We start from the raw sequence: 23,673 nt of genomic DNA on the forward strand, positions 1-23,673 counted from the left end.
TGATCCCAGGGTCCTGGGATTGAGCCCTGCATCAGGTTCCCTGCTTGGCAGGAAGCCTGCTTTTCCCTCTCCCACTCCCCCTGCTTGTGTTCCCTCACTCGCTGTTTCTCTCTCTGTCAAACACATAAGTAAAATCTTAAAAAAAAAAAAAAATTAAAGAAGACACGGATAAAAGGAAAAATATTCTATGCTCATGGATTCAAAGAATTAATATTGTTTAAATGTACATACTACCTAAAGCAATCTACAGATTCAATGCAATCCCTATCAAAATTCCAATGGCATTTTTCACAACAAACAATCCTAACGTTGTATGGAACCACAAAAGACCCTGAAGAGAGAGCAATCTTGAGAAAGAACAAAGCTGGAGGAATCATGCTCTCTAACTGCACACTATATTACAAAGCTATATTAATCCAAACAGTAGGATTTCAGGAAAAACAGACACAAAGATCAATGGAACAAAACAGAAAGCCCAGAAATAAACTCACATATCACATGTATAGAAAATACATAGTAAATCAATTTACAACAGAGGAGTCAAAAAATACACTTGGAAAAGGACAATCTCTTCAATAAACAACGCTGGGAAAACTGCAAAGCCACATGCAAAAAGAATGGAACTGAACCCCTATCATACACAATACATAAAAATTAACTCAAATGGATTAAGTCTTGAATGTAAGACCTGAGACCATAAAACATCTACAAGCAAACATAGGTAGCAGTTCTTTTTTTTTTTTTTTGTAAGATTTATTTATTTGAGAGAGAAAGAGAAAGAGCAGGGAGAGGGAGGGGCAAAAGGAGAGGGAGAAGAGGATGATCCTCAAGCGGATTCCCCATTGAGCTCAGAACCCTGACTGAGCTCAGGGCTCAATCCCAGGACCCTGAAATCACAACCCCAGCCTAAACCAGGAGCCAGACTCTCAAATGACTGAGCTGCCCAGGTACTCCAGGTAGTAAGCTCTCGGATGTTGTTCTTGGCGATGATTTTTTTCGGATTTTTTCGGACAGCAAAAGTAAAGGCAACAAAAGCAAAAATAAACAAGTGGGACTACATCAAACTAAAAAGCTTCTGCATAGCAAAGAAAACCATCAACAAAATGAATGGGAGAAAATATTTGCAAATCATTTATGTGATCAGAGGTTAATACCTGAAGTATATAAAGAACTCATACAGCTTAATTAAAAAAAAAATCTGTGGGGCACCTGGGTGGCTCAGTTGGTTGGGCATCTGCCTTCGGCTTGGGTCATGATTCCAGGGTTCTGGGATCGAGCCCTGTGTCATGCTTCTCCCTCTCCCTTTCTCCTTCCCCTATGTTCATACTCCTCCCAAAAATAAAAAAATCTTAAAAAAAAAATCTCATTAAAAAATAGGCAGAAGGCGAACCATAAGAGACTATGGACTCTGAAAAACAACCTGAGGGTTTTGAAGGGTCAGGGGTGGGAGGTTGGGGGAACAGGTGGTGGGTAATGGGGAGGGCACGTTTTGCATGGAGCACTGGGTGTTGTGCAAAAAGAATGAATACTGTTACGCTGAAAAAATAAATAAAATGGGAAAAAAAATAGGCAGAAGATCTAAGTAGACATTTTTTCAAAGAAGACATACGGATGGCAAACAGGTACATGAAAGGGGGCTCAACATCATTTATCATCAGAGATACACAAATCAAAACCATAATGAGATACTACCTCACATCTGTCAGAATGGCAAGTATCAAGAAGGCAAGAAATAAGAAGTGTTGGTGAGACTGTGGAGAAAAGGGAACCCTTGCACTGTGGGAAGGTAAAGTAGTGCAGCCACTAATGGAAAACAGTATGAAGTTTCCTCAAAAAAATTAAAATAGAACTGCCAGATCATCCAACAATTCCACTTCTGGGTATTTATCCAAAGGAAATGAAAACACAATCCAAAAAGATATATGAAAACCCATGTTCACTGCAGCATTATTTACAATAGCCAAGATATAGAAACAACTTAAATGTCCATCAATGAATAAAGAAAATGTAGTATATATGTGTGTGTATTTATAAAGAGGAAATTATTCAGCCACAAAAAAGAAAAGAATTTTGCCATTTACAACAATACGGATGGACCTTGAGGGTATTATGCTAAGTGAAGTAAGTCAGAGAAAGACAAATACTATATAATCTCACTTATATGTGGAATTTATAAACAAAAACAAAAACATCCAAGTTGAGGGATACAGAGAACAAATTGGTGGTTGCAGAGATAAGGGGTTAAATAGGTAAAGGGAGTCTACAAACGTCCAGTTACAAAATAAATGTAAAGCCTCTCTCTGTCAAATACATAAATAAAATCTTTAAAAAAAAAAAAAAAAAAAGATTTTTTAAAAGGGGCGCCTGGGTGACTCAGTGGTTTAAGCCACTGCCTTCGGCTCAGGTCATGATCTCAGGGGCCTGGGATCGAGTCCCGCATCGGGCTCTCTGCTCCGCAGGGAGCCTGCTTCCCTCTCACTCTCTCTCTGCCTGCCTCTCTGCCTACCTCTCTGCCTATTTGTGATCTCTCTCTGTCAAATACATAAATAAAATCTTAAAAAAAAAAAGATTAAAAAAAAAAACAATAAATGTAAAGCATAATGACTATAGTTAATAACACTGTATTGCACATTTAAAAGTCGCTAAGAGTATATCTTAAAAGTTCTCATTATAAGAAAAAACTTTTTTAATAACTATGTATGGTAATGGATGTTAACTAGACTTGTTGTGGTAACCATTTTGTAATACATATAAATACCCAATCATTACATTGTACACATGAAACTAATATACTGTTACATGTCAATTATACCTCCATTAAAAAAAAAAAAAAAAAGCTATTGTGGAAATGAAAAAAAAAAAAAAAGAAAGAAAGAAAAGAAAAGACACATCCTGGCTGGCTCAGTCAGTAGAGCCTGTGATTTTTTACTTCTTGATCTCGGGGTTGTAAATTTGAGCAATTTGGGTATAGATATTAGAAGTGCTCAATCACTATATTGTACACCTGAAACTAGTATTACACTATATGTTAATTAACTGAATTTAAATAAAAACTTTAAAAAATCTTAAAAAAAAAAAAAAGAGGGCGCCTGGGTGGCTCAGTGGTTTAAGCCGCTGCCTTCGGCTCAGGTCATGATCTCAGGGTCCTGGGATCGAGTCCCGCATCGGGCTCTCTGCTTGGCAGGGAGCCTGCTTCCCTCTCACTCTCTCTGCCTGCCTCTCTGCCTACTTGTGATCTCTCTGCCTACTTGTGATCTCTCTCTGTCAAATAAATAAATAAAATCTTTAAAAAAAAAAAAAAAAAGAAACTTGTTCAAAGTCACAGAGCTAGCACACGGCAGAAGTAGCATTTGAGTCCAGGTATTCTAATTCCACAGTCTGCATTCTTACAGTCTAAATTCTATATTGCTATACTACCTCCTTAGCTTAGAGCTTGATTAAAAACCATATGAAATTCTCTCCAACTGAAAAACAGAATATTTGGAATTCAGGTTCAGTTAGTCACTGCTCTCAGATATGAAGTTACCATTTATATCCAGACTAAACATTCAAATATATTCTCCGAACAGTAAAAAATTAGATTATCATTCTAATATTACACTAAGTTATCAGTAACTGCCCATACCAAAAAATAAACCACAGTGAGATAGAATTTTAGCTTGGAAATACAAAATGCATCAAGATATTAACTGACAGCTTGACTTCCTTCAATAATTTGATTGAGAACAATGATATTTTCCAAAGAGCACACGTCAGTTCCCTTGAAACTTTGTGGAAAATTAAAGGTTTCTCCTAGAAACATTAACACTATTCATAAAATAAAGAAATTATTATTATTATTATTTTTTTAAAGATTTTATTCATTTATTTGAAAGACAGAAATTACAAGTAGGCAGAGAGAGAGAGGAGGAAGCAGGCTCCTTGCTGAGCAGAGAGCCTGATGCGGGGCTCGATCCCAGGACCCTGGGATCATGACCTGAGCCGAAGGCAGAGGCTTTAACCCACTGAGCCACCCAGGCGCCCCAAGAAATTATTATTTTAATTTTGTTTCTCCTCTTGCTTAAACATACTACACAGCTTTTTAAAAACTAAAGCTAATTAACTCTTTCTAAAATTGTTTGGATATTCCTAGCTAACCAAGAACATATACATCACTACAGAGCTATATTAAAAATAAAGAGCAATGTTAAAAAGATCCAAACATGTAATCTAAAATGCCTTACGTTTTCATTTCTCTTGAGAAGATCATCATCATTGTAAAGAGGCAAGCTGGTCACCATCCATCCAGTGCATAATTTAATGGCGCCCATTAACTGTGGACTCCCTGCAAACACAGCTGCGACTGGAGCTTGCCTTCTGTAAAGAGACACACAGATTTACACACTGAAAAGTAAGTATACTATTTAGATCACTGATTTATACCAACTCTGATATAGCACGCAACTCAACAATGTTATTGTATATTTGAGTTTCAATGTCAGCTTTTACTTCATTTACAAATTCCTTTAAAAAAAAACTGTGCACTTACTATGTGCCAGGAACTATTTTGAATGCTGAAAATACAGAAATTTTTTTAAAGCAGGGATGAAGATGAGGTCCCTGCTTTTGAGAGAGACTATAAGGAGGACAATAAACATATAGGCCAGGTGGTAATAATACCACTAAAAAATATGCAGGGTATATATAATGACAGGAATTTACTACTTTATATAGTGTGGTCAATTCACTGGTGATAATGCAAATTCTCAAATTTATCGTTCGGTGAATATTAACTACCACAGCCCAAATTCTTCCCAATCCTTCCTGCTTCTTCCCTACCTTTACCATATACCATATCTGTCTTCAGATAACACATGTAGTTCTCCACTTTGAACCATGATCCAAAGTCTCAGACAGATGCCACTTACAAAACTAAAAGCAGATCCTGAAGGATTGCTCCAATGTCTTTACTTATTTAATCACTTCCTGTATTTATCATTAACCTACACAGTCTAGGAATAATGCCAAGCTCTGGAAATAAAAGGCAGCATATAACCACTGTCCTCAGGGCACACCCAGTAATAGGGAAAAAAACATGAAACAGGATAATTACACCATGCCAATATATATGTCTGACTGCCTGATGCACAATGTTCAATGTTCAGGACCCTGTGTGGTTTTGAAAATATTGTGATAAATCACAAACCCAGAATCAATTTCCTCTTTTGTTAATAACAATGCAAAGCTATACAGTCAGTGTTCCACAATGGTAAATACAATTCACAGAAGATATTAACGGGCAATAGTTAAAAGTGATCAAAAGAAAACAGTTTTTAGACATATGAAGGGTGTATTTACAGCAACAAGACTTTATGATAAGACCAATTCTCATTTCTATAAATCTATTCCTCATTCTAGAAACATTTTTGTCCGCCCCCCTCCATTTTCCTGGCCATTTTTGATAGTGTTTCATTCCTTTTTCATGTTTTAGTTTCTTCTTCTATGTCTTAAATAATTTACAATGTAGTTCATTTTATAAATGTCTATCCATGGGGTAGATTAGTCACAAAACAGCAACAATGATTCTTCTCCCATACCTAAGCTCTTGGAGCAAATGCTGGTCTTGGTCATGTGATCTGCTTTGGCCAACAGACCAACATAAAGTGAGCAGAGACTTTAAAAATGCTTGACATTGGGGCACCTGGGTGGGTTAAAGCCTCTGCCTTTGGTTCAGGTCATGATCCCAGGGTCCTGGGATTGAGACCCACATCAGGCTCTCTGCTCGGCAGGGAGCCTGCTTCTCCCTCTCTCTCTCTGCCTACTTGTGATCTCTGTCAAATAAATAAATAAAATTTTTAAAAAATGCTTGACATTGGCATCTGTGTTCTCCTGCTGCTCTCTTGGGAACTCTACAACCACTACCTTGTGAATGAGCCCAGGCTACCTGGCTGTATGATGAGAGACTCATAACCAAGTCAATTCCATCCCTTCAGCTGATACCTTTAGACATATGAGAGGTCATGCCAGGCTACCCACAGTCCTAGATCAGCTGGCCCAGACCAGAAGAATCCTCCCCACTTACCTGACTCAGCTGACTGTTAAAATGGTGCAAAATAACAAACGTTTATCATTTATAGCCACTAAATTTTGTGATAGTCTATTATGCATCAAAAACTGACATAAACAACTTTTATTATCAGAAATTGCTACAAGTCTGGGGGATCTGGCTGGTGTGGTCAGAACAGCATGCAACTCTTGATCTCAGGGTCTCATTGGGTGTAGTGACTACTCAAGTAAATACATACATAAACTAAAAAAAATTGCTAGAGGTCTAATTCTGTTGTTGATCTCAAACAACAGCTAATTCTTACTGTATTAGACTGTTTCCTCATGTGTTTTGTAATTTTAGAGCTCATCTTCATGAAGTCTTATTTGTAGAAACCTGTGTAGCCTGGGTTGAGAACATTAACAGATACTCCAAACCACCCCAGGATCACTTTTTATGATACTTTCTTGACTGGGGGTTTCCTGGATTAAACAAGTATAACTTCAAACTGCAAACCCATGTGAATTCAGATCCAGTGCTACAAATTCAGAGGAGAAACTTTTTTTGACCAAAAGCTGAAGCCAAGGAAGACAAGCCTTCTTATCATCTGCTTCTAGCACTCCTGTTAAGTTGTTAGTCTATCCTTTCGCTGATACTGTAGCCCTCTGAGGGTCCCTTAGTTATGTGCATGTGTTGGGAAAGGGAAAAAGGTGTCTCAATTACAGTTCCCTGCATCTACTGGCCCAAGACCATATCTCTGGTCCCGTGTGGGCATTAAAATGTGCATGGGTATTAAAACTAAAATTTTAAGTTTTGGTAGATTTGGTTACCAAGACTAGCAATCCACCACTCATCCACTTCCAACCCAGGGCAAAAGAAGCATCATCTTGACTATTCAAAGGAATATTTGTTCATGTATACTCCACATTTCTAGGTGTTTGATGGCAAGATCTCAAATTTCAAACTTACAATGTTATATTTTCTTTTTTAAGTTTTTTATTTATTTAAGTAATCTCTATACCCAACATGAGGGTTGAACTCACAACTGAGAGATCAAGATTCGCATGCTCTTCTGACTGAGTCAGCCAGGTGCCCCTCAATGCTATATTTTCAGTGAAGAATTCAATTAGAAAATTCGAATTATAAGTCAATCAAAAACTAAATATCCCTAAAACCATGGAGGTAAAATTCTGAGTTTTATGACAATGGAAAAGCATTAATTTATTATTTCCTCTGAATCAATTAGATAGCATGCAACAATTAATAGTTTAACAACAGTCTTAAAAGCAGTTCAATTCTTACTTTATCCAGGTCATAAGTTCCACTGTATCTGGGTCATAAAATTCTTGTAGTTCCATTAATTCTGTCATTAATCTTGGAAAAAACTAAAATGCAAAACAAAATTTCCAAAATGTATAAATGTATATAATCATGTATATATCCAGAAAGTTTAAAACTGTTACAGAGTATTTCAAAAGACTAAGAGACTAACATAAGACAAACAGTATTTAAACATTTTTCCCAGAGGAAAAATGTCATGAATCTTTTTACTTCCTTTCAGTGAGCTGCTCTTCCTTCTCAGTTACAAATAATCTAAATAATCTATTTTAGGGGCATCTGGGTAGTTCAGTCGGTTAAGCATCTGCCTTCGGCTCAGGTCATGATCTCAGGGTCCCGGGATGGAGCCCCGCATCTTGCTCCCTGCTCAATGAGGAGTCTGCTTTTCCACCTCCCTCTCCTCTGCCCCTGCCCCCCAACTCAGGCTTGCTCTCTCTCAAATAAATAAATTCTTAAACATAATCTATTTTATGTTTAATTTAATGCCTAGACTCAATAAATAATTTTCTCATTACCAATCATCAGTTGTATCTTTCATGCACACACAATTAATTTCAATTAGCTTCATGTTACATTACAATAAACTAAAGGATTTATAATATTTTATAAAAATTTACATTTTGGAGTTGCCAAAATATTTGTTTAAAAATTCCAGTGTAGTTAACATACAGCGTTATATTCATTTCAGGTGTACAATATAGTGATTCAGCAATTTCATATATTACTCAGTGCTCATCAAGTTAAGTGTGTTCTTAATCCTTTTCACCTATTTCAACCACTCCCCCACCCACCTCCCCTCTGGCAACTGTTCGTTTGTTCTCTATAGTTGAGAATCTGTTCTGTTCTGGTTTCTCTCTCTTCTCTCTTTCCTTTGTTTTATTTCTTAAATTCCGTATGAATGAAATCATATGGTATTTGTCTTTGTCTGGTTGACTTATTTCACTTACCATTATACTCCCTAGATCCATCAATGTTGTTGAAAATGACATGATTCCATTCTTTTTTATGGCTACATAATATTCAATTGTAAGTGTATGTGTATATGTATATGTATGTGTGTGTAGGTATATACATACACACACCACATTTTCTTTATCCATTCATCTGTCGATGGACCCTTGGGCTGTCTCCATAATTTGGCTATTGTAAATAATGCTGCAATAAACATAGGAGTGCATGTATCCCTTTGAATTAGTGTTTTTGTATTCTTTGGGTAAATACCCAGTAGTCCAACTGCTGGATCATAACATAGTTCCATTTTTAATTTTTTGAGGAACCTCCATACTGTCTTCCACAGTGGCTACACCTGTTTGCATTTCTTTTTTTTTTTTTTTTTAAGATTTTTTTTTTGACAGAGAGCACAAGCAGGGGGAAGAACAGGCAGAAGGATAGGGAGAAGCAGGCTCTCCACGGAGAAGGGAGCCCAATGTGGGACCCAATGCCTCAATCCCGGGATCAGGGTCCCAGTCCAAAGTAGATGCTCAACCACCTGAGCCACCCAGGTGCCCCACCAGTTTGCATTTCCACTAACAGTGTACAAGGGATTCTATTGAGGGATTCTATTTTTCCACATACTTGCCAACACTTATTTCCTGTGTTTCTGATTTCAGCTCTTCTGACAGGTGTTAGGTGATATCTCCTTATGGTTTTGATTTGCATTTCCCTGATGATGAATGATGTTGAACATCTTTTCATGTGTCTGTTGGCTATCTGTACATCCTCTTTGGACAATTATGTCTTCTGCCTATCTTTATTTTTTTTAATTTTTAATTTTATTTTAAAGATTTTATTTATTTGACAGGGAGAGAGATCACAAGTAGGCAGAGAGGCAGGCAAACAGAGAGGTGGAAGCAGGCTCTCTGCTGAGCAGAGAGCTCAATGCGGGGCTTGACCCCAGGACCCTGAGATCATGACCTGAGCCAAAGGCAGAGGCTTTAACCCACTGAGCCACCCAAGAGCCCCATATCTTTATTTTTTTTTAAAGACTTGTTTTCTTAGAGATTGAGCGAGCAAGAGCACAGCACGGGAGGGGCAGAGGGAGAGAGAGACTCTCAAGCAGACTCCCTACTAGGCTTGGAGCCTGACACAGACTCAATCCCAGGACTCCGAGATCATGACCTGAACTGAAATCAAGAGTCAGACGCTCAACCAAATGAGCCACCCAGGTGCCTCAGTTCTATATGTATTTTGGATACTAACACTTTATCAGATACATCATTTGCAAACATCTTCTCCCATTCAGCAAGTTCTCTTTTTGTTTTGTTGACTGTTTCCTTTGCTGTTCAGAGCTTTTTATTTTGATGTAGTCCCAATAGTTTATTTTTGGTTTTGTTTCCCTTCTCTCAGGAGACATATCTAGAAAAAAGTTGCTATGGCCAATGTCAGAGAAATTACTTCCTGTGTTCTCTTCTAGGATTTTTATGATTTCAGGTCTCATATTTAGGTCCTTAATCCATTTTGTGTTTATTTTTGTATATGGTATAAGAAAGTGCTCCACATTCATTCTTTTAGCTGTCCAGTTTTCTCAACATCATTTGTTGAAGAGACTTTTTCCCATTGCATCTTCTTACCTCTTTTGTTGAAGATTAACTGACCATATAATTTATAATTGTGGGTTTATTTTTGGGCTTCCTATTCTGTTCCATTGGTCTTATTTTTCAAGATTGCTTTGGCTACTTGGGGTCATTTGCAGTTCCATATAAATTTTAGGATTGTTTGTTCTAATTCTGTTGGTATTTCGGAAAAATGCTGTTGGTATTTTGATAGAGACTGCATTAAATGTGTAGATTATTTTGGATATTATAAACATTTTAACAATATTTGTTTTTCTAACCCATGAGCAAGGAATGTCTTTCCATTCTTTGCGTCATCTTCAATTTCTTTCATCACTGTTTTATAGTTTTCAGAGTACAGGTCTTTCACCTCTTTGGTTAGGCTTATTCCTAGGTATCTTGTTATTTTTGGTGTAATTGTGCATGGGATTGTTTTCTTAATTTCTCTTTCTGCTGCTTCATTTATTATTGGTTTATAGAAATGCAATGGATTTCTGTATAGAGATTTTGTAGTCTATGATCTTATTGAATTCAATTATCAGTTCTAGTAGGTTTTTTTTTTTTTTTTTTTTAAGATTTTATTTATTTATTTGAGACAGAGAGAGAGCAAGCATGAGCAGGGGAAGGGTAAAGTGGAGAGGGAGGGAGAAGACTCCCTGCTGAGCATGAAGCCATACATGGGACTCAATCCCAGGACCCTGGGATCATGACCTAAGCTGAAGCCAGCCAAGCATCCCAGTTCTAGTTGTTTTTTGGTGGAGTTTATAGAGTTTTCTACATATACTATCATGTCATCTGCAAACAGTGAAAATTTTACTTCTTCCTTACCAATTTGGATTTTTTTTTTATTCCTTTCTCTGGTCTGAGTGCTACGGCTAGGATTTCCAACTACCAGGACTATGTTGAATATAAGTGGAGAGAGTGGACATCCTTATCTTGTTCCTGATTTTAGAGGAAAACCTCTCAGTTTTTCATCATTGAATAAGATATTAGCTGTGGGTTTTTCATGCCAAAATACTTCTTAATAATATCACCTATTTATTCAGTAATTTCCTTTGACAATTATAAACTGAATTTTAAAAGCATTAGATTACATGCATCACAAGGCATTCTAAAAATGTCTTAGCGGGGCACCTGGGTGGCTCAGTGGGTTAAAGCCTCTGCCTTCAGCTCGGGTCATGATCCCAGGGTCCTGGGATCGAGCCCCACATCAGGCTCTCTGCTCAGTGGGCGACCTTCTTCCTCCTCTCTCTCTCTGCCTGCCTCTCTGCCTACTTGTGATCTCTGTCAATTAAATAAATAAAATCTTTAAAAAAATGTCTTAGCTCTTTTTTTTAATGTTCCTACTGATAAAAAATTAAGCATACTAATAGCACATTTTATATTGTTAGATAGTGTCTCAATATAAATATGCTACACAGACATAAACTTATCAATACCTTGAAGTACATATTAATAATATAAAAATCTGATTTTCTTACCTCTTTCCATAAGCTGAGACCTATTATGGTGGGAACAGCCATACTCAGAATAAGAGCCTAAAACATTGAAAGAAAAATGATTATGGATAAATACATTTCAGAATGTACTAGAAGTCTTAGACATTGACTCTATGACCAATCACAGATTCTTACAGTTGTAAAAATTTCAGTCAGAGAGATTGAAGTCAGTGTTGGAACCTAGTTCACAGAGTGAGAATAGTGAAGACTAATGAATTTAAGACATAAAGTGAGAGATACATGTTTACTATATAAAGGCAGAACATTAAAAAAGGTAACATTTATACTATATTTCAAATAACAAATCAAGGGGCGCCTGGGTGGCTCAGTGATTAAAGCCTCTGCCTTCAGCTCAGGTCATGATCTCAGGGTCCTGGGATAGAGCCCTGCATCCGGCTTTCTGCTCAGCAAGGAGCCTGCTTCCACCTCTCTCTCTGCCTGCCTCTCTGCCTACTTGTGATCTTTGTCTGTCAAATAAATAAATAAAATCTTTAAAAAAAAAACCCAATATCGGGGCGCCTGGGTGGCTCAGTGGATTAAGCCGCTGCCTTCGGCTCAGGTCATGATCTCAGGGTCCTGGGATCGAGCCCCGCGTCGGGCTCTCTGCTCCGTGGGGAGCCTGCTTCCTCCTCTCTCTCTGCCTGCCTCTCTGCCTACTTGTGATCTCTCTCTGTCAAATAAATAAATAAAATCTTAAAAAAAAAAAAATAAAAAAAAACAAAAAAAACACACCAATATTTGACACAGGAATTTAAATTTTAACAGTTTACAAAGGACACTGAACTGTGCTACCTAAAAAGCGAACAACAAAAAGACAATGAATTAACACAGGAAAAATAGCCAGTATATATCAATAATTATGCTAAAATAAGAACATACGGGCCGCCTGGGTGATCAGCGGGTTAAAGCCTCTAACTTCAGCTCAGGTCATGATCCCAGGATCCTGGGATTGAGCCTGGCATTGGGCTCACTGCTCAGCGGGGAGTATGCTCCTCCCCCACCCACCTCTGCTTCCCTCTCTGCCTGCTTGTGATCTCTGTCAAATAAATAAATAAAATCTTTTAAAAAATAAAATAAGAACATATAAATTCCTCTGGAAAAAGACTGGCAAAACACAGTATGACTATTACAGAAGATTATTATTCACCTCCCTGTCAAAACCTGTTCTTCTTCCATCGTCTCATGACAACCCCACAATCCGTAGTCACACAAACTAGAGACCTAGGAAATATCTATGATTTCTCCTTCTTCTTTATTCTCCATATTTAATGAAGCACCAAGTCTTATTAACCTCCTTTTACTATTTTTTTCACTCCAGTATAGCACAGTATTAAGTAAACGGTCTCTGGAGTCAGAAACACCTAGGTATAAATCATGGTTTCCACATTTATAAGCCATGTGATCTTAGGCAAGTTATTTAACCAGTTTAAGCCTTAATTTCTTTATCTACAAAATACAGATAATAAAACTTGGCCATTAGGGTCTTTGTAAGCACTGAGTAGCACATGAAATGTTTTATTTCATTGAGTGAACACTTAATATATTGAAGCTTTTATCACTTCCATTCACCATGTCCAGTACTTGGACAACAGCCTCCTTCTTGGCCTGTTTGTCACCCTTAAGTCTATCCTTCAAAGAACTAAAAGCATGAACTGAGAGAAAATCTAAGTCTGACTCTCTCCTGAGAGAGATGTATTTTACCTGTCTGCATTTAAATGCATTTCCTTTATAATCAGAAATTATATAAAAAAAATGTTATTCACATAATCTTTCTACCTCAAGTTATAATATGATTTACTTGTGCTATTTCAATTATATTCAATGTGCTTTCCATTTATATAGTTGAAAGAGAAACAAGTACTTAACCCAAAATAACAATGACTCACCAACAATACTGGGTGTACAGTTCGTAATCGAAGCCACCTGAAAAGTGTCATCCAAAGTTCAGGAGAACATACACCAAATGCTGCTAACATGCATACATATGGAGTCCAGAGGTATTTCAAGCTAGAAAAGACAAAAGGAGTAACATATGAAATATCCTGTGAACGTCATTACTATCTCATTTCTTTTTTTTTAAGAGATTTTATTTTTTGAATTAATTTCTACACCCAACAATGGGCTCAAACCCACACCCCCCCAAGATCAAGAGCCACACGCTCCACCGACTGAGCCAGCCATGTGCCCCCAATTTCTCTTTTCTGAGTTCTTTCCTGCTACCTGTGAAAATACCACAATGTTAAAGGAAAATGAAAATCCTAGCCTCTAATTTTCAGCAACAAATTGTTATTCATTTCTTAAATACTTAAGAAGACATATGGCGGGGAGGGGCACCTGGTGGCTCAGGGGGTTAAGCCTCTGCCTTCGGGTCAGGTCATGATCTCAGGGTCCTGGGATCGAGCCCTGCATTGGGCTCTCTGCTTGGCAGGGAGCCTCCTTCTCCCTCTCTCTGCCTACTTGTGATTTCTGTCAAATAAATAAATAAAATCTTAAAAAAAAAAGAAGACAGGTGGGTTACTAAAATGAGAATGAAATAAGAACACTGACATAGATGAGGGTGTAATAAAACTATACTCTTGGACAGAATATAAACTGCTACTGTCCAATTTCAGAAGGTGATTGGGCAGAACCTGTAAAAGTTTTAAATACCTCAAGACACTCCCATTACTAGGTAAGTTGCCTACAGATATACTAGTGTGTTAAGTGTATAAAGATATAAATACAAAAGTTTTAACTGCAATATGTTGTTTTAATAGCAAGAAAATTAGAAACCTGGCTGTCCTTCAGTAGGTATTAATTAATTATTAATAATGACCATTAATTAGTAATTAGTTAATTACATAAAGCAAGGAAATGCCAAATTTCAGGTACTATATACTGTTACACTTGATGACTTAAGAAAATGTAGGGGTACCTGGCTGGCTCAATCAGTGGAACGTGAGGTTCTTAATCACAGGGTTTTAAGTTTGAGCCCCATGTTGGGTGTAAAGATTACTTCAAAATAAATCTTTACGGGTGTCTAGGTGGCATAGTTCATTAAGCATCTGGTTAAGTGTCTGACTCTTGGTTTTGGCTTGGGTTGTGATCTCAGGGTTGTGAGACTGAGCCCTGCATCGGGCTCCACTCATTGTGGAGTCTGCTTGAGATTCTCTCTCCCTCTGCCCCTCCCGCTCATGCTCACACTCATGCTCGCTCTCTTTCAAACAAATCTTTAAAATATTAAAATAAATAATAAATCTCTTAAAAAATGAATACTACCTTGGACTTTGAGAGAAGTAGTAGATGTATATAGAACATATGTTGCTAAGACAAAGAAACTACATTAGTTTTCTCTGGTCAACTAGTATCTCCTCCTAACTTCCTCATGGCTTCTATTCTTCAAGTCAGCCAGAATCAAAACTAGAGTCTGGCTTATATCTCCAGGAGACACCATTCACATTGAATTATACATATACAACACGTCCTGGAATATCAACTTTGTGTTCTAGAGATTAGACCATTATGTCCAATCCACTGATTTCTCTGTATCCATCTCATTTTATTGCAACAGCTGCTAATTAACATCTCTATCTTTTAAGTTTGTTTATTTTTTTCAGTAATCTCTACACCCAAGTGAGGCTCAAACTTATGACCCTGAGATCAAAAGTCACATATTCTTCCAACTGAGCCAATGAGACACCCTAACATCTCTACCTTTAGACTCTCCTTCAACCAAAGCCAAATGAATCTTCTTCAAACATAATTACAAGACACTTTCTGTTAAAAAAAAAAAAATCTTTACTGGTTCCCTAGAATCTGCTGAAATAAATGAAAACTCATCTAAATGGGTATCAGGGCCCTCAAAAAATATGGTCTTGATTCACCTTTTCAGTTTTTCTCCTATGACTTCCCTAAATATGATTAGTGTTCTAGCCAAAGTTTGCAGAACAAACTGTGTTTCCATTCCATAATGACATAAGCTTCTCTTCTCCCTCATGACACAAAGGCACCCCTGTCTAGTGCTGCCTAATCATTTACACCCCTTTAAAGACTTCTCTTTTGGCTTATGAGTTGCAACTTCTCCTAGAGTCCCTCCACCACAGTCCTTACTGCTACTTACTCAGTCTCCAATTCCCAAATATTTTAGTTTTGGCCCTTTCCTCCAACTCCACTGCTACTCCCTTCTAGATTCTATTATGATTCTTAACTAGCTTATCTTCCTTTAATCTTTTTTCTGAAAACTTTCTCAATCACTGTTGCCAGAGAGACCTTACTAAAAAGCAAATCTGATATAAAATTTCTACATAAACACTTCACTGGTCCCTGCTTATTTTCCTAGACATATTTCTTCCTTCCTTCCTTTCTTTTTCTTTTTTGAGACAAAGAGAGACCGAATGGGGGTGGGGGAGGGGCACAGGGAGGGAAACCAGCAAACTCCCCACTGAGCAGGGAGCCCAACATGGGGCTCAATCCCAGGACCCTGAGATCATAACATGAGCCAAAAGCAGACACTTTGACTGACTGAGCCACCCAGACACCCCCAGACGTATCTCTCACACTGACTTCACATTCATCTCACATTATTAGTTCCCAAAGAATACTATTCTGTCTAGATTATTACTTACACACACACAGGCATATGAGAAAATGGACAGCTTGGCCAGTCTCTATCTCTGAAGGCTGTCACCCCATTTAGGAAATCTTCCTTAGGGACACCTGGGTGGCTCAGTCGTTGGGTGTCTGCATTTGACCTGGGTCATGATCCCAGGTGCTGCAATCGAGCCCAGCATCAGGCTCCCTGCTTGGCGGGAAGCCTGCTTCTCCCTCTCCCACACCCTCTACTTGTGTTCCTCTCTTGCTGTGTCTCTCTCTGTCAAATAAATAAAATCTTTAAAATAAATAAATAAATAAAAAGGAAATCTTCCTTAAACTGACTTCCTCTACCCACCCTCTACAATTGAGTTAGTACCTCTCCTCTGAGTGACTAAAGCACTCTTTGTATAACTTTCTCATAGTACTTCACTTTGCTCTAACTCTTGGTTCACTTACCTATGACAGGAACTCTTTGAAAAGAAAGAGTAGATTTTATATATCTTTAATCCCTACTCTGTACTTAGTAGAGTGCCTGGCACCTTCTGGGTGACTGTGCATCTTATTTGCATGTATAGGTGATCTACAGCATTATAAGCCTAGTGAGTAAATTAAAGAAGGGTGAATAACAGAATAATGCAGATTACATGTTCAGAAAAAGGATTTTGAATCTAAAATAGTAGACCCAACAATTAAAATGGTGGCAATAACAAAAAGTTTTTCTGCAGAAAGAAATAAAACTGAGAGAGTACAATGGGAGAAAAAAAAAGGCAAACTATGGGCCAAAATTCTAGCACTACCAGGCAATGAAATGAGAATCAAAGTGTGAATCACTTAGAATATTCATGGCTTAATACATTTCTTCATACCACTTATTAGGCATTATGGAATGCTAATCACTAGAGTGAACAACCATTCTTGCTTCATGTTTCAATAAAGAGATTCCCACTAGTCATGGGTTTGGCAGTCTGATAAAGTCTTACATTGTCTTATAAGAAAACGTTTGTTAAGTGCATAAAATATATAGGCTTACAAAGGAAACCAATTATATTGAAATATTGATATCAAATAATAAAAATAAATTCCTATACAGTACTACTTAATACATTAAATGCAGATCTAATAAAAACTGTAACTTTGAAGTTGTGATGTGTATAAATAATATTTCCAAATAAAAAATTAATAAGAAAATAGCTAAGCTTTCTGTTGAGGAAATACCAACAGAACACCATGGGTATTGCTATAATGACTGAGATTCAGTATCTATATTCATAATTAATGGAAATTTAACTTGCAAAATCTTATGCTAGGATCAATCCTCTTCAACTCTCCCTACTTCTCCTTCTATCCCTTCACCTCAGTACCTTAATGGCTCCTCCTCATGGCAGTGATTTATCTGATTTGTGTGCAAGAGAAAGAGTTGAGAAAGAGTTGAGCATATCCAGCTCAAACATTTCTAGGCTTCCACATTTTCTATCTTCCTTTTGCAAGATGGGTGTAGATAGGGGCATAAACTTACCAAGGCTCTGCCCATTCAAAAGAGACGGCATGAAGTTTTAGGACTAAGCTCAGTTTGGGGTGGGAAATAGCAGAGCCCTTGGTCACACATGAAGTGTTCGCCAATGCAACCTTTATCAAAATCAGAATCATGCAGATGATCAAATATATTTCTCACATATATCTGGTCTTTGTAAGGCTTCTGGCTCACAGCTCCCCAAACTCTTGGAATTCCTAAGTGATGAAATTGGGAAGATGGCTTTTGTCGTTAATGGTAACTTTTGGAAGGTACCAAAGGATGGGGCCAGTTGCCAGTGGAGCCAACCATGTGATTAGGGGGTTGAAACTTTTAGGCCCTCTTCCCTCTCCAGAGCCTAAAGTTTTGAGTTCAATCACCAAAGGTCAATGATTTACTCAATCGTGCCTATGTAATGAGGCCTCCATAAAAATTCAAAAGGACAGCGTTTGGAGAACTTCTGGGTTGGTGACCACATGGAGACCGGGAGAGAGTGGCATGCGTAGGGAGGTAAAGGGAGCTCCGTACCCCTTCCTACAAACCTTGCCCTATGCCTACCTTCCATCTGGCTGTTCCTGAGTTCTATCTTTTTATAATAAATTGGTGATCTTACTAGTAAGTAAAATATTTCTTTGCATTCTGTGAGTCGCTCTAGCAAATTAATTGAACCCAAGGAGAGGGTCTTGGGAAGTTCTGATTTGGTCTGAAGCACAGGTAATAACCTGGATTTGCAACTGGAACCTGAAGGCGGGGTATAGAATCTTGTAGTACTGAGCCCTTGAACCGTGGAATCTGAAGCTATGTCCAAGCGGAGAGTGCCAGAATTAAGTCAAACTGTAGGACACTCAGCTGGTGCCTGAACAATGGCTTGTTGTGGGTGTGGGGAAAGCCCCTTATCCAACTGAAACTGGGTGTTCAAAATCATTTTATACTCATGTCTTATTTTTCATCTGAGTCCAAACTTCAAGGAAAAGGGTATCATTTATTGAACCCTTAGCCTCACAGCATCATTTACTTCTACTTCACTTATCAAAGCTGTATTTTTATTTTTGTGTGATTAGTATTTGTTACTTTCATTACGCCATAAGTCACATAAGGTTAGAGATTGTGGGTCCACTTTTGTTCACCACAGTACCTCCAGTGCCTAGTACAATGCCTGGCCCTTGGAAGACATTCAATAGTTTTTGAACAAATGTGTGAATAAGTAAGTGTCAGTTCATTGTACTACAACAACCTCCATAAACTCCAGTTAGGTTAAGAAAGTCTGTAGATTTTGAGTTTTTATAGTTTCATAAATAAATTCTTGAAAGTTCAACTTACTAGCATTGGAAAGAATAAAACGTTGTAAAAACAGACCCAATAAAGTACACTTACCCTTCTATAACCATTGCAAGAGAGCCCAATAAAATAGTGTGAATCACATGATAAATTATTTCTGGCCTTCCTCCAATTCGTCCATCTTCAAGAGTAATAGTTTCTTTCAAGGACTTACCACTACAGAAAGGAAATATGTTTTTTACTATTTTGAAAATATATATTTGAAAAATCAAAGATCTTAAGTTTCTTCATAAAAAAATATAGGTGGTCCTTGAAATTTCAAAGTATATTCTTTTAGTCAAATATCTAACTTACACATCTCCCAGTCTCTGAAATGGTTTCTAGAACATGAAGATAATGGACTCTGTGAAGACTAAACATGAAAAGTTCAGGAAATATGACAAAAAAGTTTAGGGGGCTCCTGGGTGGCTCTGTCAATTAAGCAGCCGACTCTTGATTTCAACTCAGGTCATGATTTCAGGATCTTGGGATCAAGCCCAGCCTGGGGCTCCATGCTCAGAGGGGAGTCTGTTTTAAGACTCTATCTCCCTCTGCCCTCGCTCATTTGTGCTCTCTCAAATAAATAAATCCTTTTTTTTTTTTTTAAGATTTTATCTATTTGAGAGAGAGAGACAGCAAGAGAGGGAACACAAACAGGGGAAGTGGGAGAGGGAGAAGTAGGCTTCTAGGCTTCCCACCAAGAAGGGAGCAGGAAGCCCAGCACAGGGATCAATCCCAGGACCCCAGGGATCACAAACTGAGCCAAAGGCAGATGCCCAATAACTGAGCCACCCAGGCATCCCTCAAATAATAAATCTTAAAAAAAAAAAAAAAGAAAGAAAAAAAGATTTTTAGGTTCCTTTTCCAAGATCAATTATCACTCAACTAGTGGTTACTAAATCAATATATTTAAATCATAATTTGAATAGCTAAGTTCTCAAAATTAAAATACTACATACAACCTACTTTTAAACATGACAGAAATATTTTGGAATTCTTCATAATTTAAAATCACTTATACTGCTAGCTTCATTTAAGTTATACACAAGAAAATTATTCTTACATTAAGTAAAACTATGACTAAATTAGTAAACAAGTCTGTAACAATTTAAATGAGTATTAATTCTACATTAAATTTGGACATTATATATTTAGATGTATAAATAAATTTGAATTTTATCTGGATGATATTTTACATGTTGATAATAAGAGAATGAATCTAGAAATTCTAAAACAAATACAAATATTGGAAGGATATTAAAAATAGCTTATTTATTTCCATAATGTATTAGTTAGCAATATGACTGATTCTCATTGGTACTTACCCAATTCTCCTAAAAATAACTTGCATCATAGAAAGAAAACAAATAATTAACACTAAAATATAGAAAGGTAATAAAGAAGACTGTGTCAATCGCAAAAAAAAATCCTGAGATGGTGCCTGCAGGGATTCTTGACATAGGAGCCAATTCATTGTAAAATTCCTACAGAAAACAAAAAGCATGGTATTAAAATCATAGATGGTATACCCTACTGTACATAAAAGTATATTTTATCTCAATAAAAACTAAGACAAAAGACACATTTCTTAATCTAGTCACTTGTAACAGCAAAGTGTGACTCTCTATAAATAAAGATAATAGCATCAGCAATGCTTCTCAACAAACTGCCCCAATAAATGTAAAACTGCTACTTTTTATTACCCAGTAACATGACCATCTCTAGAACCCAAAATGGTTTCAGTTAGTTTCACTTTCTATTTTTATCTGGAAGAAAACAAAAAATTCAGCTGTCCAATCTCTGTATCTGCAGTGTCCAATAGGTAGCTACTAGGTACAATGTAGCTCTTAGCATCTGAAATGTGGCCAGTACAAATGGATATACTTTAAATACAAATACACCCTGGATTTCAAACATAAAATAGAATGAAATGGACTAAAGAATACAAAATAGCTCATTAATAATTTTATACTGTTTATATATTAAAACAGTATTTTAATATATTGGATTAAATAAAATATATTATTTAAATTAAATTCCTTTGTTTCTTTTTACTTTTATAAATGTGGCTACTAGAAAAATACACGTGACTCATGTTATATTATTACCAAACAGTCCTGTTTTATATGGATGAAAGTAATTCAACTAGGACTCATTTTAAAGAGTAATTTAATTATTAAGACAGAAATCATAAAATTTGAAACATAAACATTTTGAGTTTTAAGACTCAGGATACACTTTTTTTGACCCTAAGCTAAAGGTGATCAACAAGACTCTTAGTTATATGTGATTTTATCTGCATTCTCACACCTGATCCATCTCCAACATCCATTTTATCCTTAATCCCTAGCCTGAGAAGGGAGATTAGATATGGAATGATCTCCAGAAGAGCTCTTGGATAGACTGTGAATGCCTGCATCCCAGATCACTGGGTTTAGAACAAAGTTAGTTTCACAATGTGTCAAGCAGTAATACAGCTGTATCAAAGAAGCTGCCTTCAAAATGCTTTGTACATATGATCATATGATGAATCACATCTTTTTTGTCTACCTACTAAAGTTACTAGTTCTGTAAAATCCAATTCAAATCTCAATTTAATGAATATTCTTCCCATATCCCCCAGTCTCAATCATTCCTTTCCCATATCCCCATGGCACTTTACTTATCCCTCTGTTACAGTGCTTAATGCAATTTGCTAGTTTACGATTATAGTCATTTTTGTATCTCCCAGAATACCTGGCCTAGTATTCTGCACATCCAATAAATACGTACTAACATTTCTTTAGTGGTTCTTGAAAGTCTGTCTCAACAGAAATGTTTCCTGAAATTCTGGTGAACTACAAATCCTAATATCCAGCGGGCACATTTGAGCATAAGGCATTAACTGTTTATACCACTCATGTCATTAACAGTATAAAAACTAACTAATGAGGGCCCCTGGATGGCTCAGTGGGTTGGGCCTCTGCCTTTGGCTCCGGTTATGATCTCAGGGTCCTGGGATCGAGTCCTGCATCAGGCTCTCTGCTCAGCGGAGAGCCTGCTTCCCACCTCTCTGCCTGCCTGTCTGCCTACTCTGCCTACTTGTGATTTATCTCTCTGTTTGTCAAATAAATAAATGAAATCTAAAAAAAAAACAAAAACAAAAACACAAAACTAACTAATGAGATGTCAATATTCTTAAGGACAGACATGCCTTATTCTTAAAACACCTAGTGTATTATACTGTGAGGCAAATCTAGTACCTGACATGCTGAGCAAAGGGGGACAACATAACATCAACTAAGAAATGCTAAACAAAAGCAGCCCTTAATCCTATGTGCATTCTAGAGTCTTAAAGATTAAAGAGAAAGTCAGGGGAAAGACCATCAATTATGGAGTTCTATTACCAATTTTTCCTACTTGCCTGCTAAATGTCAGTCCTATATATACACCCGAAAAAGACATGGTCCCTGTCCTTTTGGAACATGTGGCCTCCTAAAGGATCCTTTTACCCCAGTAGATATCTATATATGACTTACACTTCAGAAGATTTCTCCAGTGTTTAAACACATTGCTGTGATACATCACAACATGAAATTCCATGCACAGCATCTAAAATCCCGTGTAATCACAGCAAATGACAATAAGGTTCTAAGGTATATTATATGAACGAGAAAAATGTGTATTTAAATATATATTTTGTTATGCAAGTGGACATTATCACACATAAGTCATTTATTTCACTTTAGATTTAATTATTAATATTTTTAAAGATATTCATTTATTTGACAGAGAGAGAGTGAGTGAGAGAGAGCACACACAGGCAGAGAGGGAGAAGCAGACTCTCCACTGAGCAGAAGCCTGACATGGGGCTCAACCCCAGTACCCTGGGGATCAGGACCCAGGCTGAAGGCAAATGCTTAAATGACTGAGCACCCAGGGGCCCCTCACTTCAGATTTAAAAAGTGCATTTAACTAACAAAAAGCACAACATTACTCGAATTTCAAAAGTCAGCTTCTAGGGGTGCCTGAGTGGCTCAGTTGGTTAAAAAGTCATTATGCTGAGCGAAATAAGTCAAGCAGAGAGAGTCAAGTATCATATGGTCTCACTTATTTGTGGAGCATAACAAATAACATGGAGGACATGGGGAGATGGAGAGGAGAGGGAGTTGAGGGAAACTGGAAGGGGAGATGAACCATGAGAGACTATGGACTCTGAAAAACAACCAGAGGGTTATGAAGGGGCGGCAGGGGGGTGGGGGGGGGGGGTGGGAGGTTGAGGAACCAGGTGGTGGGTAATAGGGAGGGCACGTACTGCATGGAGCACTGGGTGTGATCCCAAAACAATGAACACTGTTATGCTGTAAATAAACAAATAAAAATAAAAATAAAAAAAAAAAGAAAGTCAGCTTCCAATGTAATCCACTATTATGACCCCAAAATGAGATTCTTTACTATGGAATAGATATCTTACTGCCCACCCCTTTCTAATGCAAGCATTTTGCTGATGTAGTGGTTAAATTTACATTGGTTTTGGGGTGCGGGCGTGGTTCAGTCAGCTAAGCATCTGCCTTGGGCTCAAGGTTCTGGGATTGAGTCCCACAATTGGGCTCTCCACTCTGCAGCAAGTCTGCTTCTCCCTCTCCCCTGTGATCTCTTTCACTTTCGCTCACTCTCAAATAAATAAATAAAATCTTTTTAAAAAAATTACATTGGGGGGCGCCTGGGTGGCTCAGTGGGTTAAAGCCTCTGCCTTCGGCTCAGGTCATGATCTCAGGGTCCTGGGATCGAGCCCCACATTGGGCTCTCTGCTCCGCGGGGAGCCTGCTTCCTCCTCTCTCTCTGCCTGCCTCTCTGCCTAGTTGTGATTTCTCTCTGTCA

At 37.5% G+C, this 23,673-nt stretch overlaps 1 protein-coding gene across 3 annotated transcripts in view; it reads right to left on the minus strand.

Annotated features, from left to right (window-relative positions):
• The window catches only part of DPY19L4 (dpy-19 like 4), a 72,098-nt gene that overhangs the window by 10,633 nt on the left and 37,792 nt on the right, over positions 1-23,673 (minus strand). For all 3 annotated transcript variants that reach the window (XM_046015361.1, XM_046015353.1, XM_046015371.1), the window contains 6 exons: positions 20,139-20,297; positions 18,871-18,990; positions 13,301-13,421; positions 11,397-11,453; positions 7,328-7,410; positions 4,224-4,356 (listed from right to left, as the gene is read on the minus strand). In XM_046015361.1, coding sequence (XP_045871317.1) covers positions 4,224-4,356; positions 7,328-7,410; positions 11,397-11,453; positions 13,301-13,421; positions 18,871-18,990; positions 20,139-20,297 — 673 coding nt within the window. The remainder of the gene's footprint in view (positions 1-4,223; positions 4,357-7,327; positions 7,411-11,396; positions 11,454-13,300; positions 13,422-18,870; positions 18,991-20,138; positions 20,298-23,673) is intronic.

Source organism: Meles meles, chromosome 1 (genome assembly GCF_922984935.1).
Source record: "Meles meles chromosome 1, mMelMel3.1 paternal haplotype, whole genome shotgun sequence".
NCBI lineage: Eukaryota > Metazoa > Chordata > Mammalia > Carnivora > Mustelidae > Meles > Meles meles.